At 40.3% G+C, this 17,648-nt stretch overlaps 1 protein-coding gene across 14 annotated transcripts in view; it reads left to right on the top strand.

The window, feature by feature from the left end:
- Positions 1-163: 163 nt before the first annotated feature.
- The window catches only part of VTI1A (vesicle transport through interaction with t-SNAREs 1A), a 356,845-nt gene continuing 339,360 nt past the window's right edge, over positions 164-17,648 (top strand). For 8 of the 14 annotated variants that reach the window (XR_012020590.1, XM_072805321.1, XM_072805316.1 and 5 more), the window contains exons 1-3: positions 164-438; positions 12,665-12,723; positions 17,445-17,555. Coding sequence is in view for 12 of the 14 variants with exons in the window: in XM_072805321.1 (XP_072661422.1) it covers positions 345-438; positions 12,665-12,723; positions 17,445-17,555 (264 nt within the window). In the remaining 2 variants the exon portion in view is untranslated. The remainder of the gene's footprint in view (positions 439-12,664; positions 12,724-17,444; positions 17,556-17,648) is intronic. The other 6 variants (XR_012020591.1, XM_072805325.1, XM_072805314.1 and 3 more) reach the window with 2 other exon arrangements.

The raw sequence follows: 17,648 nt of genomic DNA, 5'->3' as shown, positions 1-17,648 counted from the left end.
AAAAAGCTTCCAGTGACCCCCACCCCCCCAAGAATCCTCAGGTTTCCGAAAGCTTCTTGTTGGGGGAGGGGGGGCAGTAATAGAAGCGCTATTCTTTCGCGAATTTTTAAATCTTGAAGCCCGAGCGGACAAAAAACAACGCACCCAAGGCAAATTCCGGGGCGGGTGGGGGGGACTGTGATTGCGACGAACAACCAGGAAGCGGCCGGGTTGGGAGCTGTCCCCGGTTCTCCCCGCTCTGCTCCCGAGGCCGCCTCCCGGGGTCCTGACACCGCGTTCCTCTGTCCCGCGTGGCCCCTGCCACGACCTGGGCTCCGGCCCGGGGCCGTCACTCCGGAGCCGCCATGTCATCCGACTTCGAAGGCTACGAGCAGGACTTCGCGGTGCTCACGGCAGAGATCACCGGCAAGATTGCGAGGGTCCCCCGACTCCCACCTGGTGAGAGCCCTGACCCGGCGGGCGGGGGTGGCCCCGGGGGCGCCGAGGCTCGGGGGCGGGGCGGGGGAGCGTCTCTAAGGCGCCAGGTGGTGCCGGGGCCCTCGCGGAGCGACGCAGCTGCACTCGGCGCAGGGTTAAGGGACCGTCCGGGCTGGCTCGTGGAGCGCCGGGACGCCCCGTCCCTTGCACTACCTTGGGCACGTTTCTCGGAGTCCTCGGTTTTCGTGTTGTTTTTTTGTCTCGTTTGTGAAAGGGAGATGCGAGTTTTCAAACGGAGCGAGTGGATGCATCAAGATCATGGGTCCAAAAAAAAAAAAAAATTGAGAAAACAACAACAACAACAACAACAACAACAACATGGGTCTGCGATACACAGTCCTGTTGTTTTGTTAGCAATGATAGTATCCCAGGTGGCAGAACAGGCCGGTTAAGAGCCACGGTGCCAGGGTTCGGATCCCAGCTCTGTCACTTAAAAGTCGGGGCACTTAGGAAAGTTTCTTAATTAAAAAAAAAAAAAAAAAAAAAAAAAAAAAAAAAACAAAGGAAAGTTTGTTAAACCTCTCTCAGCTTTCTCCTTCTTGGTCAGTAGGGGAGAGCTAGCCGTACGTCTCTCTCGTGGAGTTGTGGAGATTAAATGATTTAACATACGAAAAGCCCTGTTTTGGTGCAAGCTGCTATTAGTATCTTTCACACACCCCTCCACCCCACTTCTTATTTCTCATCCTTCTTGGGAGACCGTAACCCAATTTTCTGTAACACCTGGTACAGTTTTTCTCGCTTTAGAAATTCCACGTATCCTACCTATAAGTGTTCTTGATTTTGTTTTTGTGGGTTTTTAAATTTTTTTGATATTTTTTTTATTTATTTATTTATTTATTTATTTATTTATTTATTTATTTATTAATTAGAGCTATGGGCACAGGGGCAAAGGACAGAGGGAGAAGGAGAAGACTCACCCCCGAGCAGGGAGCCGCCTGCCAAAGGGCTCCATCCCAGGACCTGGGATCATGACCTGAGTTGAAGGCAGACACTTAACCAGCTGAGCCACCCAGGCTCCCCTTGTTTTTGTGTTTTAGCATGACTTACTTTCCATGCTCAACTGTCAACTTGGCATTTACCTAGAAAGGGCTCAGAAAAAATGTTAAAGTAAATGAACCGATGAATATGATATTTGGTAATTTTTTTTTGTTATGTGAGACACTGGTTTAGGATTTATCTTTCCCTAAATACAGATTTAACTTGAGTGGTTAGCTACAGATAGGATTACTACTTTTAGCTTAGTTTTGTTAAGGAAATTGAACCATCGTCTGGATTTGGGCCTACCTGGCTCTGGGGTGTAGTGCGTAGAAAAGGGGATGCTCACTGATCTGTGAACTGGTGGGCAGCTTCCTGTTTCCCACCTCCTTAGTCAATCCTTGATGTCAGCAGTAATCTCTGCAGGACCTAAGTTGACATTCCTATTTCCCTTTCCCTACTTCCCCCAAACGTGCGTGTTTATAAATAATTTTCTTCCTTTATTTGTTTTTCTTTCCCCTTCCCTCACCTATTTTCTATTAATAGGGACATTTGCTTGAAACCAGGATCTCTGAACTTACACCCCACTCATCTCCTGAAGTCCCAGTTAGTTCTGGAGAGGTGGATGATGTCTTAAAGAGGTTTATGAGCCCAAGTGAGGGAACAGGAGGAGAAAACCAAGGTAGCATATATCACCGAGCTCTGCTGCCTCAGAGATTTTTGTGGAGAAAATAGCTGATGGCCTCATCACTTCATGATACATCACCTCGCCTCTTCTCTTCAGTTCTGCCTTTCTCCACTGCCCAAGACCATCTTGATTTTTATTATCCTTGTTGCTGGAGACTACTTCCTTTGACTTGAGTCCCAGAGTTTCAGGACTTGTGATTTTAGTTGGATTTTTGTTCATTTTTAATTGTAACAGTTTTAAAAGAGAAGCATTTTCTATTTGGGCTAATAGATTTTTGTACTGGGAAGATGTTTTATATAAAATAACAAAGTCATCCATGGGTGCAAAGTTGTAAAACCTGTTTCTAAGAAAACAGATTTTGTTACAATTGATTTTTTTTCTTGTCTTTATGTTTTAATGTAACTATTCTTACTATATAGAAGGAAACCTTTAAGTGCCTTAAAAATAAAGGCTTGACTTGGCCTTGCATATGGTATAATGTAAAGCCCAAACATAGGAGCTCCAGTGGAATTGAAAGAAGACTGTTTAGCTGGCAATGGAAAAATGCTTACTGATTTGACTAATTGAATGACAGTAATTCTTTAAAAATGTAGTAGTTTCCCTGTTAATAGTTACTTATGCTTGCTCCCTTTATAATCTGTTTCTAATTGATAAATAGAAAAGGATGAATGAAAAGTATATCCATGTCGTTATGCATTTCAGATATAGGTCTGTGGACTAACAATATGTACCACTATTTAAAAAGTATAATTAAAAGTAATTATAATCTCTTTCTGAATAGCATTAGTGGTTGATCTAGAGGAGATAAACTATAATTTACTTGAGTTGAGAAGTTCAAAATTGGACCAAACTTTGCAGCCAGAGCGGTTCTTTCTCCAACCTATTAACTTATTTAAATTGAAGTAGAGTGAGTAGGATTGATTATAATGAACTTCAATCTCTGCTGTGCATGTATGATGTATTAAAGTGTTATCACCAGAGAGAATAGAAAAGATTGAGTATCTTAAAACTTCACTTGAAAAAATAAATCTTATTCTGTGACATGTTTTAAACAATAAAAAGACTTTGCTCTTAAACTGAAGTGTTTGAATTTAACTAATTTTAGTACCTGGATTAATGAAACAAATCAGTCCCTTCTTAGGTAGTATTCTTATGGTACTGTATTTGAAATTTAATTTTAGTGATTAGAGTTCTGTGATAAACTCAAGAAAATGGATGGGTGCAAACCATAACTAATACTAATTATGAAGTTCTTTTTCTTTTGGTGAAGAATTCTAAATGGGGGATATTTTGCAGAGGTTCCATTACAACAAGCAGGCATCCCCAAGAATCTTAAATGTTCTTCTGCAATTATTTGCTTACTTCATTTACAGAGAGAATAATGGTCTTTTGTGACTCCTACCACTTGTAAGATTCACACGTGACATCGGATCTGTTTAGAATCTCTGCTGCTTACTAGATGTGCAATCTTGGGCAAATCGCTTGGCCTCTCTAAGCCTGCTTCCTTCATCTTTAAGTTCAGGAGAGGAGATAATTGCTTCAACCTTACAGTGTTGTAAAAAAATCAAATGGAAGAAAGCCTGGAACACACTAGCACAATTTTTTTCCCAGAAAATGTGCAGAATAAATTAGCTATTAGCAGTATTCTTGCCACTGCTGAAGACGACAGGTGGTAGGGTTAGTCAGGACCCAGCTTCACAGACTGTGATATTAATTGAATTCTTAGGAAACTTGGACCTCAATTCTTGCTTCCTTTTCTGCCTAGACTAGAGTTAGGTGGATCTCTCTTGCTGAATGCCTACATTTGAAAGGATATGAGTATCAGGGTTTTTTGGATATGAAATGGAATTGAACTTTGAACTCAGGATATCAAGGATGGAGGCAGAGGAGATAAATCAAAGTTGTGAAGCAAGACAGGTGTCCTTTCTGGAAGAAAATGCTCAAGTCTCTCGCATTAGTTATGTCAATCCTTGAAGGCTTTTGGAGACTATCTAGGCATAGCCATGAATGGAAGAAGCTGTAAATGTTCCATAATTTTCTCTTGCATTTGTAGTTGTAGTAGTTGTAGGTGGGAGAATTCAGAAAAGTCAGCTTTTACTTATGAATACTGTGGTTTGCGTTTGTATGTGGCTTTGGAGCTGTAATATCCACATGTATCTGAGTGCTTGAAATGTGGATACAGAGTGAAATAATATTTTGGATATTATGGAGCTAGATTATTAAAACTTAATGTGCATATATTAAAATTAATTTATTTGTTCCTTTTTACTTTTTAAAATGTAGATGCTAGAATATTTAAAATTATACATGTGACTTGCATGCATTACATTTCTGTTGTTCTAGAGAGTTAGAGTTGAAGAGATGGTTCCAGTCCTAATTCAAGAATTTATGTGCGCAGTAATTGAATTGACACACTTTAATCCCATACCCACACTCTAATCCCAGAGGGACTGCTCTTCCTTCAACAATGTAATTAAGCTGATAATGCCTTCATTGATTTTTTTAAAAATAACTTTTAATTTCAGAACAGGTATAGATTTATAGAAAAATCACAAAGATAATACAGAGAACCCCTAAATATCCAGTGCCTCGTTTCCTCTATTGATAACATCATATATTACTATGATACATTTGTTGTTGCAGCCAGTGAACCCGTACTGATATATTATAATTAAATGAAGTCCATTCTTTGTTTAGATTTCCTTATGTTTGTTTATCTGTTTATTTTATCTAATGTCCTTTCAGTATTCTAGGATCCAGTCAGGATACTACAAAACATTTAGCAGTTATGGTTCCTTATGTTTTTCTTAGCTATGACAGTTTTCTTAGGCTTTTCTCTAGACTTCAGTTTAGAGGAGTACTAGTAGGATATATTATAGAATATTTCTCGGTTGGGATTTGCCTAATATTTTTCTCATCAGAATGAGTTATAGGATTGGGGGAAGAAGATCACAGAAATAAAACACTATTTTTTTTTATCACATATCAAAAATATACTATAACATAACTTAATCGCTCACTACTGATGCTAATTAACTGATCACCTGGCCAAGGTAGTGTTTGTCAGGTTTTTCCACTGTAAAGTTACTCTTTTGCCTCTTTTCCATACTCTTTGGAAGAAAATCCTATGCATAGCCCACACAGGAGTTGGGATCACATTTTACCTCCTTGAAAGTTTAACATCTGTGTAAATCATTTGGAATTCTCTATAGAAGAGATATTGTCTGTTCTTCATTTACTTGGTCATTTATATCCGTGGATTCATGATATTTATTTTATTCTTTGTATTATATTCCAATACTACTTTATTTTGTTGCTCAAATTATTCCAGCTTTAATCTTTGGAAGCCCTTTTAGCTGGCTTCTGTGTCCTTTGATACACCCCTATCATTTCAGGTTTGGTTTTTGGTTTTTTTTGTTTTTCCTTTTTAGCCCTTTCTTGCTTTCTAGTATTATAAGATATTCCAATAGCATCTTGTATTTTCCCTGTTCCAGTCCCACAGTCAGTCATTTCTACAAGTCGTACTCCCATTTATTGTGAAATGGTGTTAGAAACCAAGATCTAGGGGCACCTGGGTGACTCAGTGGGTTAAGCATCTGCCTTCACCTCAGGTCATGCTCCCAGGGTCCTGGGATTGAGCCCCACTTTGGGCTCCCTGCTCAGCGGGGAGACTGCTTCTTCCTCTGCCTGCTGCTCCCTCTGCTTTTCTCTTTCTCCTCTCTCTCTCTCTCTCTCTCTCTCTCTCAAATAAATAAATAAAATATTTAACAAACGAACAAAACCCCCAAGATATAGGAGCATATGGGTGGCTTTAAGAGTCTGATTCTTGATTGCCTCTCAGGTCATGATCTCAAGGTCATGAGCTCAAGCCCCATGTCAGCCTCCATGTTGAGTGTGGAGCCTGCTTGGGATTCTTTTCTCTCCCTCTCTCACAGCCCCCCCCCCCTTAAAAAATCTTTAAAAAAACAAGATCTGGATACAAGGTAAACTCATTGCTATTGGAGTATTATTGCTTCTAGTCCCTCTGAGCTGACAGATAAGGAAGTACATGTGTACAGTAAATATGTACATATACATATTAATAAGTATTTGTATATGTAAGCTTACAGATATAAGCTAAACAGGAGTTCATATTGCTATCACCAGCTCTGATCCATTATTATATAGATCATTCTAGAATGGCTTTGTTTCAGTATTGATCATTTTCTACCATGCTATATAGTGTAGTATTAGTAATATATCCATTTTTAAGTTCTCTAATATAAAAAGTTCCTCTATTAGTGGTTTTACTCCACAGTTCCCAGTACATAGTTTCTTCTGCTATTTTATCTAAAAGTATCTACATTGCACAAAGACAGGTATCTGTAAGTGAATTCAAGTTAGCTCTGACACTTATACTACTTTATGAGGGATGGTGGGTACAAGGCTAACTAAGCACTTCTTTTAATACTAACAAAACATGCTATGTAGATTTGTTTGTATAGCACTAAACACTTCTGTTAATATTGAGTGCATAAGAAGAGATCATACTCTGCAAAGACTTACGTGTATACCAGCATTCGTCAAGTCCGTTTGCCAAAAAAAAAAAAAAAAAAAAGGTGATGAAATTTGTTTAGTGTATTTTATATAGTACATCAGAGGTTAAGAGCTCAGTTCTGGGCAGCAGACCTTGTTGGAATTCCAACTCTGCAATTTATTAGCTGTTTAACTTTGGAGAAATTAATCACTCTGTGTTTATGTACTTGCCTGAGAATGGGATAATACTGGTATTTCTCAAGGGCCGTTTTGAGGATTGGCTGTGATAATGTTCAACACATAGCCCTGTGAAAATAATGATAGCTGTTAGTTATGGAGTTCTGAGTCCTAGGAACGTGCCATTTGTAAAGGGGATGACATTTGGTGTGGAAAGCATGAAGCTCTCTTGGAAATTACATAGGAATAGTGCTAGAAGGCTGCCAAAACTTAATGTTGAAAGATTATTTCCAAGGTCATCTCATTCAGTCTCTTTTCCTTCTTCCTCATTCATGCTTTCCTCCTAAATCATAACCTTTTCGTTCTTCTCTTAACGTGCGGAACACTGGAGAGGGCTAAATTCAGAGTTAGGGCAGAGCTATGTCAAGAGTGATCCCTGCCTCCAAGGAGCTGAAAATGAAGGTGAGGGGGAAAGTACAGAAAGCACCTTCTCGTGACCATCAGAGCCACTAGAGGTCTGGGAATTCAGAGGAGATAAGATCTGTCCCAGGAAATCACCTTGAGGAGAGATGGGATTTAACAGACAAAAATGGGGAAAGGTATGGTAAGTGGGTGCGGTGGGTATCTGTTGTTTTGGATTCTCCAGAAGCTTCTATGCTGTCTTCTGAGAGCAGCACCTTAGTTTTCCAGTGAGAAACTACCTAAACCCAGTCTTGGTGGAATTGACAGGCCGCCCCTGTGCCCAATTCAGGTCAACGTGCGCATATTCAGAGAATGTTTGCTGGGATTCAAATTTTGGACAGACTGAACCAAGAAGAGAGCATCGCATTGCTGCTCAAGACTCTCCTTTTGCAAGGACTGTCAGTGAGTTCCTGACTAGCCAGCCTAGCAACTGTCCTTTCTGAATCTGGGGGCTCATTTTTAAAATTGACTCTATGAGCAACTCCATTTTATTCTAATAAGATTCCCCCTCTAATTCTAACAACCATCTTTCTAATAAATCCCATTTTTTGGCTTAGGTTAGCCAGAATCAATTCAACCAAAGAACCCTAAATGGTAGCTTAAAACAAATGTTAGCAGGAATAAGGGAGAGAGAGAGGGTGGGGGTGGTGTTTGGCTAATAATGAATAGTCTGTCTGGTTAGCGTGTAGCATGCACACTGGACAGGTAGTAGTTGGAAATAAAGTTAAAAAGGTTGTTGGAGGGATCCCTGGGTGGCGCAGCGGCTTAGCGCCTGTCCTTTGGCCCAGGGCACGATCCTGGAGACCCGGGATCGAGTCCCATGTCAGGCTCCCAGTGCATGGAGCCTGCTTCTCCCTCTGCCTCTCTCTCTCTCTCTGTGTGTGACTATCATAAAAAAAAAAAAAAAAAAAAAAAAAAAAAAGGTTGTTGGATCTGGAATGTGGAGGACCTTCACTGCTGGGCTCAAGTGATGCAATCAAAGCCACATTTTAGTAAGATTAAGTGGTAGAGAGGAGCTGGTATGAAGACAGGGAAAGCAGGGTGGTTGGCAGCATAACTTCTTTTGTAAATGTTTTTACCGTCCTACATTGTTTATTCAATTAACCATCATTTTTCAAGAACTGATCATATGGGGTGCCTGGGAGGCTCAGTGGTTGAGTATCTGCCTTTGGCTCAGGTCGTGATCCTGGAATTTGGGGATCAAGTCCCACATCCTGCTCCCCGCAAGGAGTCTGCTTCTCCCTCTGCCTATGTCTCTGCCTCTCTGTATCTCTCCGTCTGTGTGTGTCTCCCATGAAAAAATAAATAAAATCTAAAAAAAAAGGAACTAATCATATGACAGTCTCAGTGCTAGATTTTAGGACTATAAAGATAATTTAGACGTGATTAAAACCCCCAACCTAGAAGATGAATCAGACCTGTATATGTAAGAGATATCGAAATTAGATAGGAGTTGTTGGTGTTTTCTGTAAGAAAGAGTGGCTAACTCTCTTGTTGGATTAGGAAAGGCTTCGAAGAGGTGATGATTTCTGAAGCAAGTTTTGCATAGCAGTTTGCCAGGCAGTCACAGTGGAGTTGGGCATAGGCATTGGGATTAAAGGTCTTGGGTCCTGGAAATATATCAGGATTAGAGATAAAGACTTGGGATCATAAATGTATAATATGACAGCTTAAAAATGGGAGTGGATGAAATTGTCCAGGGACATGGATCATAGTCTGAACTCCCAGGAATACCGACAGGTTGGAGGATAAATGGAAGCAAAGGATGCTGGCAGAGGACCCTGAGTCAGAAGTGAATGTGTGAGAGGATCAGAAAATCAGAGTCTCCTGGAAGCCAGGAGCAGAAAAAGTGATAGGATGGGAGGAACAGAATGTCAGATGCTACAAGATTAATTGAAAGTAGGACCAGAGAATGTCCATTGGTTTGGGCAAAGGAAAAGTCATCAGATTTAGAGTCATTTCAGTGGGCTGACGGAAGTGAGAGTGAGATTACTGGGAGGAAATGGGGAGATGAGGAAGGAAAACATGACTGTGGATAGAAGAGAGAGAAATTGGTAACAAAGGCGAATACAGGACAAGGAAGGCTTCTTCCTCTGTTTTGTTTTGTTTATGAGAAAAACTGGTGCTTATTAGTCTTGGAGGTCCAGCATGGACTTTCCTAACAAATGAACACCTTACAGGAAACAGATGTTCCTTCCACTGTGTAAATGCATAATCTCACTCTTGGTCCAAGATGCTTGGACTTGTCTTATTTCATATTCTGCTCTGGCTTAAAAACAGTGTGCTCTGCTATAACGTGTGGAGATGTTGGACAGATTGACGTGTACCAGGAGCAAATAAATTAGGGGTTCAGTATTGTCAAGCCTTCTGAAGAGCTAGTCATCTACTGAATATTATACTCATTTCAAGCTTCATGACTAATCTAGTTTGTTGTATTAGTTGATCATCATTAGGTTCACAGAAACCTAACTTTCAAGATATTTATTTATTTATTTATTTATTTATTTATTTATTTATTTATGAGAGATTGTGCATGCAGTGGGGAGGGGCAAAGGGAGAGGGAAAGAGAGTCTTAATCAGACTCCACATTGAGCACAGGGCTCAATGTGGGTCTTGATCTTAAGACCCTGAGATCATGGCTCAAGCCAAAACCAAGAGTCAGATGCTTAACTGACCGTGCCACCAAGACATCCCAAAACCTAACTTTATTTTTAAAAAATTTTTTTTTATTTATTATTTATGATAGTCACACAGAGAGAGAGAGAGGCAGAGACACAGGCAGAGGGAGAAGCAGGCTCCATGCACCGGGAGCCCGACGTGGGATTCGATCCCGGGTCTCCAGGATCGCGCCCTGGGCTAAAGGCAGGCGCTAAACCGCTGCGCCACCCAGGGATCCCAAAACCTAAATTTAAATAAAGAAATCTAGGGATCTCTGGGTGGCGCATTGGTTTAGCGCCTGCCTTTGGCCCAGGGCGCGATCCTGGAGACCCGGGATCGAATCCCACGTCGGGCTCGCTGCATGGAGCCTGCTTCTCCCTCTGCCTATGTCTCTGTCTCTGTCTCTCTCTCTCTCTCTCTCTCTCTCTCTGTGACTATCATAAATAAATAAAAATTTAAAAAAAAAGAAATCTGTTAGTTCAAGAAAACAAATCATGATAAAGTCAAGCAAAACCTGTTTCAGAGTTATCTGGAATGAGAAACTAAATCTATCTACCTACCTACCTATCCCTCAGCTTTGTTTCTTTCTCAATATAGACTTCATTCTTAACCACTATAAGATGGCTCTCCTTATAGCTAGAACAATGGATGCCAACAGCTTCTAGACTGATGTCATCATAACTCTACCAAGAGAGAGGAAAAGACTTTGCTGTTGCTCTAGGATATTGATTGGTCTACCTGAGTTATATGCCTATACCACTTCTACCCACCAGACCAATGTGGCAAGAGGTATTGAGCTACTGGGATTGATTCAGCCTGGGAGAAGCCCGTGCTTTGCTAAGTCACTATGACCAAAGGAACAGGTCATAAAAAGAGATTGCATCTCTCATCCACCTCCTTGGTGGAGAGGAGAGCCTCAAAAAAATTGGGTTATTGCCTGAGAAAAGAAGGGTGCTAGACACAAAACCATAAATGGTCAATATGTTTGCTTAGCACAAAACTTACGTGTAGTCTCTGAATAAATGGACTGATTGTTTTGGAATGGGAGTGAGAAGTTTTCTGAAAAAAACTGGAAAAACCTGCTGGAACATGTCTCTCCCAGGAAAGGTAACTACAATTGGGTTATAACTTAATAGTGGTAGAACTTGAATAAACTACATGCAGAGACTTAGCACTTCATAATTTTATTTATTTTTTTTACTTTTTTTTTTTTGAGTTCAAGTTGCCAACATATAGCATAACACCCAGTGCTCATCCTGCCAAGAGCACTTCATAATTTTAAAAGTAATTTTACTTGCATCAGCTTTTTGAGCTAGAAAGAGTTAGACATTTTAAATGTCCATTTTAGGAAGTACCAACTGAGTCTCAGAAAAAAAGTTTCTAATTCAGGATCCCATAACCAGCAAGTAAGTAGTGACTTTGGGTTTAGAATCAATAGTCCTGACTTCAAATATTTCTTACATTACACCCAATTCTTTTTTTTTTTTTTTTTAAGATTTTATGTATTTGTTTGAAAGAGACAAAGATAGCAGCAGAGAGTGCAAGTGGGGAGGAGAGGGCGAAGCAGTCTCCTGCCAAGCAGGGAGCCTGACGTGGGGCTGATCCTAAGACCCTCGGATCATGACCTGAACATAAGGCAGATACTTAACTGACTGAGCCACCCAGGTGACCCTCATTACACCCTATTCTTTTTTTTTTATTATTACCCTAAATTCTTAATCAAACTACAGTCTTTTAAAGGATCATAAGATCATGCCCATTTTCAGGAATTGTTGTGGTATGTGACTTTTTTCCCCAAGTTTTTATTTAAATTCCAGTTAGTTAATATACAATGTACTATTAGTATTGTGTGTAGAATTTAGTGATTCATCACGTACATTCAGCACCCAGTGCTCATCTCTGCAAGTACACTCCTTAACCCATCACACATTTAACCCATGTGACTTTTAAATTGTATTCATAAGGGACGCCTGGGTGGCTCAGTGGTTGAACGTCTGCCTTTGGCTCAGGGAGTGATCCTGGGATCCAGAATCAAGTCCCACATAGGGCTCCTTTCAGGGAGCCTGCTTCTCCCTCTGCCTGTGTCTCTCATGAATAAATAAATAAAACTTTTTTTAAAAAATTGTATTCATAAGTCATTTATTCCCAGTTTATTAAAGTCATGACTCTGAACACTTCTCGTGCAAGCACTGAATCTGCTGCAGTTGATACAGTTTCTCCTAAAGACAAACTAATTTTTTGTTTTCTCTTGGAAATGTTATGGCATCTTTTCATAATTAGGTACTCCGTAGGATTTTATATATATATATATATATATATATATATATATATATATATATTTTAATTTTTATTTATTTATTTATGATAGTTAGAGAGAGAGAGAGGCAGAGACACAGGCAGAGGGAGAAGCAGGCTCCATGCACCGGGAGCCCGATGTGGGACTCAATCCCAGGTCTCCAGGATCGCACCCTGGGCCAAAGGCAGGCGCTAAACCGCTGCGCCACCCAGGGATCCCCCGTAAGATTATATATTATATATCTCCACATCAGTGGGAAAAAGTGGTTCCTAACCCACCAAAGAATGATCCAGTCATTTGCCTGATGTGGTAATTCTCTACTCTGACCAGAAAGGAAAAGGTATATAAAAATAGAAGTTTTCATTTAAATTTACTTGTATTCTTAGCAATTCCTTGGTATTGATTTTTTGTTTCAGATGAGAAGAAGCAAATGGTTGCAAATGTGGAGAAACAGCTCGAAGAAGCAAGAGAACTGGTAGGTACAGACTTGGTCATGTGTCTTAACTTACAACCAGAGCCATTTCTGCTGACGCCTTCCTCTAGCCTGTTTTATATTATGCAGAACTGTGAAACATTTCTGATTAGCATTTTATAATTTGGACTTCACCAGTTAAAATGAAGAGAATTAATAGTTTCTTGGGATTTTATTCTTCTTAATAAAGGTGATTCATTAAAGGTCTACTTTTAATTTTTATTCCTTTGTAATACTTTTCATAGTAGCTGGAAATAGCTCACGCTTGTTAAAAGCATACTGAGTACCAAACATTGGGTTAAGCATACTACTTGCTTTATAATATTTAATTTTCACACAAGGCCTGTGAGACAAATGCTATTCATCAGAAAGTGTTAAGGATCTGAGATGTTCCCCTACTGTGCTTGCCACAGTTTCATCGATGTTGGCGGAAGATAGGAGATTTCTAGATCAGAGACAAAAGAATTCTATGACAACAGAAGGTGCTGCCCAAGGTTCCTGAGCCCCAGTTCCCACAGGGTGATGCAGGTTCACCAGGAAGACTGCCTAATACAGCAGAATACCTGCTAGGGATGGAACCTGGAGCCTGGGAAATGCCCTGAGCTTCGTAGCAGCCTGTGAGCAAGCTTGCTGTTTTTCCCAGAGGGACGCAAGATTTCCTCCCCCAGGGTTGCTCTGTGTGAATACAACCCTGAGGAATGGCTTGAGAAAGGAGCTGTCAGGGCCTTGCATTCTTGGCACATCCAGCAAGACATGCGGGAGTGTGAGAGATACACGGAGGAGGGATTCTCAGTGCTCTTATTGCCCCCATTTTGTAGATGGGGAAACCGAGGCCTAGAAAGATTAAGTAACTTTGAAGTCCCACACCAGCAAATGGTGGATTGCGGGCTTGTATTTAAATATGGTAAACTCAGAGCTCTAGCTCATCCACAACTTTCTGATATAAACAGACTTGCAAATCAAGGAACAAAGAGTATTAAAAGGTTTTATGTCCCACTGTTTTTTTTTATATATATAAATTTATTTTTTATTGGTGTTCAATTTGCCAACATATAGAATAACATCCAGTGCTCATCCCATCAAGTGCCCGCTTCAGTGCCTGTCACCCAGTCACCCCCAACCCCCGCCCACCTCCCTTTCTACCACCCCTAGTTCATTTCCCAGAATTAGGAGTCTCTCATGTTCTGTCCACTATTCGGTTTTAAAGCCAAGTATTACAAGTACGACTCTGCTTGTTACTGCATCATGGTCTTGAATAAGAATGTTGCTTTCCTAAATACTGAAGGGCACTGCATGGTGTTCCTTTGGTATGTACTTACTCATGTACTAGAACAGTTCCCTAAGTGTGTTTCTTGTGACTGCTGTTACTAGTTCAAGTAAGTTTGGGAAACTGACTAGCTTAAATAGAATTGGGGGTTGGCATATTTTTCAGTTGTTGTTTTGCTACAGAATCTTCTTGGCCCCTTAAAGAGGCTGAGAGGCATTATGAATCTCTAAGAAGGAGATTCATAGGAGGTATATAAAGTGTGGAGCATTTCCAAGCTTATTTGACTGACTGACTTTTGTTAACAGAGTCATACACAAGGAGCTGCCACTTTAGGGGGTCTGAAGAAATAGGTGGCTGTCATTCCCCATAGCACAGCAGACCTTCTCTCTGTGACTCTGAGGGCCAAGGTAGCAAGCTGCTGCCACTGCTCTGTCTTTGTCACTGGCTCTTTTCTAGCTGTCAAAATGTCGCATGACCTCTATGCCCCCAAGATCAACATCTCATCTGCAGTGCTGTTGCCCTGGCAGCTTTGCTTCCAACTCCTCTGCTTCAAATGTTTGCCTCTCTTTTGAAAGTTTCTCCCTTTTAGCAAATGCTTTTCTCCTTACTTTCTTTTCTTTCTATATTCAACTATTTCTCTCATGCTTCCTGGCCTTGACGTAAAAAGACTGACCTCTAGAGACCAGCGCTGCCGGTCAGGACATTCCTTCCTGCTGGCAAGATCACCATAAATAGTACAGTACAGTTGTTTGGATCTTGAGTTGACCTCTTATATTGTTGCTGAGTTCCCAGGAGCAGTTCTTTTGCCTCAGAATCTGGTTTTGGAGCAGCCCAGGTGACTCAGCACTTTAGCACCTGCCTTCGGCCCAGGGCATGATCCTGGAGTCCCGGGATCGAGTCCCACGTCGGGCTCCCTGCATGAGTCTGCTTCTCCCTCTGCCTGTGTCTCTGCCTCTCTCTCTGTCTCTGTCTCTCAAGAATAAATAAATAAAATCTTAAAAAAAAAAAAAAAAGAATCTGTGTTTTGGCTTGTTGAGCCATCAGTGTACTCAATGATGTTAGAAAGCTGATTTCCTAATAACCAAGATTTTGCTGTACCAAGAAATGTAAAACATATTTAGACCCTCATGGAGCTTGAAGTCATCCCCAGTCATGACCAACACCAAAGTTCTAAGATATGTGTTTCTACTTGTTTAAAATGATCAGACAGCTGATTTACTTAATTTCGATGACATCCTTGTTAAGGACACTGTTTATTGCATTACATCCTCTCCTTTGGATGAGGATCGTGGCAGAAAAACTTCTTTTTTATTTCACTTATTAAGATTACTTGTATTTCTGCCAAACAACTGCTTTGTATTAATCTCTCGGACACTGTTTGTCTTGTGATTACCATGTCTCCCCCTTCATGTTGGCCGTCTGAATGTTGTAACAACACAAAACATGTTCATGTTAGCCGTATTTCTGGTTTCATTGAAATTGCTTATAGTGTGTTTCCTTTTTTTCTTTCTTATCTGCTTTTAATTTTGTTTTCAGTGTGTTTATAAAGTGCTATAAGCAGAAGTGTAGTTAACTCTCAGATTTTCACTTATATGTACTTAGGCAGTTACTTGGATGATCCTGCTCATCTTATTAGAACTAGGTACTTAATGATGATTTCAGAGAATTTTTTTTTTAATTTTTAAAACTTTTTTTTGTTAGAGTGCACAAACAGGGGGAGGGACAGAGGCAGAGGGAAAAGTAGACTCCCCACGGAGCAGGGAGCCCAACACGGGGCTCAATCACTGGACCCCGTGATCATGACCAGAGCCGAAGGTAGATGCCCAACTGACTGAGCCACCCAGACACCCCCAGTGAAGTATTTTAAAAATTACCTTTCTGAGTAACTGTTTAATTTATTGGTGCTTCACATTTTTGTTGAGACATGGTAATCATATAAAATAGTCACTGTTTAAATCAAGGCTAATTCAATCTCTCTCTCTCTCTTTTTCTCTCTCTCTCTTTAATAAAAATTAAGGCCTGTGAATTGAAACATGGTTTATCTGAGAGCTACTATTGTTATTCAGTCTCTAATGCTGGACAAGTAAGAGTTTTATTAGTTAGTCATGCAAGTAATTCATTAGAATGCTTTAAAAGGTAAAATATATAGCAGCATTTTTGGATGTGAGTTTATTTGACATGGCCTGAGCCAAATTGCTTTTGGTGGCGGTTTTTATTTTTCAATGCCAGTTATAAATAAGTTGCCTCTAATACCTTGTGTCTGTACTTGGTATATTTCTTCAGCATCATCAGTAATCATCTTTACTATTATTAACATTCATCCAGTGATTACCAAGCAAGAGACACTGTTGTAAGCACATTAGAGGAATTAGAACATATAATCTTTACAGCTGTCCTACAAAAGACATACTATTTTTAGAAATGAGAAAAGTAAGGGCCAGAGGAGTTAATAAACCTGTCCGAGGCTGCACAGTGAGTACATAGTGGAGCCTATCATGTGGACGCAGGTGTCTGACTCGAAAGCCTATGTTCTTTATTTATTTATTTTTATTTTTATTTTTATTTATGATAGTCACACAGAGAGAGAGAGAGAGAGGCAGAGACATAGGCAGAGGGAGAAGCAGGCTCCATGTACCGGGAGCCCGATGTGGGATTCGATCCCGGGTCTCCAGGATCGCGCCCTGGGCCAAAGGCAGGCGCCAAACCACTGCGCCACCCAGGGATCCCGAAAGCCTATGTTCTTAACCATCACACTATTTCTGTATTGCCTCTTATTAAATGTGCATGTGTTCTATCCAAAGTGTTATTAATTCCAGATTATTGAAAAGTATGCTGCTATGATTTCAGTGAGCTTTATGTAATTTAGCAGATTACTGTTTTCATTTAATGCCATGTCAACATGGTTATAAAGTTAGGAGTTAGGCTGGATGTTGAGATCACATATTGGTTGGCATGTGATTTCCTAATCAGAAAAGAATTTCCAGAAGAATTTTTACCAAATAACTAAGGCTGGGCTGACATTTTATAGATTAAGGGTAGAAATAAATGGTTTGGTTTATTTTATATTCCTTTAGTCCTGGTGGCTTGGGGCCAGAAGACCAAACCAGGTGGGGTTGGATTGAAGGATAGGACACACTAAAGGTATTAAAGTTGTTATATTTGAGAATGTTTGAATTGATACATATTTAAAAAAAAAAAAAACATTCTTGACAACATGAGTGCTTTTACACTCTTCATGTCACTAGCAAGCACTCAGGAACTATTTGTTTGTTGACCTAAGCAAAAGTGAAGCACAGAAGCAGCCCCAATATTACTTGATCATGGGCAGCTAGCTCTATCTGCCTGGCCCCTCAGGTATAAAATGAGAAATTGGGATTAAATCCTTTCAGCTCTAAATGTCTGGCCAAATGAGGTATAAACATATGGTTGAAGTCACATTTTCCTCTTACCCTGCCAGCTTGAACAGATGGATCTGGAAGTCCGAGAGATACCACCTCAAAGTCGAGGAATGTACAGCAACAGGATGCGAAGCTACAAGCAAGAAATGGGCAAACTTGAAACAGATTTTGTGAGTCAGATTTCACCCTTTGATATTTACCAGTCTCTCAACTGAGTTTTCACCTGTGTTTTCTATTGTTTCCTTCACATGCCTCAGTTAGCC

This window comes from Canis lupus, chromosome 29, assembly GCF_048164855.1.
Source record: "Canis lupus baileyi chromosome 29, mCanLup2.hap1, whole genome shotgun sequence".
Classification (NCBI taxonomy): Eukaryota; Metazoa; Chordata; class Mammalia; order Carnivora; family Canidae; genus Canis; species Canis lupus.
Note: the sequence above shows the minus strand (reverse complement) of the source record. Positions and strands in the feature narration are given on the sequence as shown.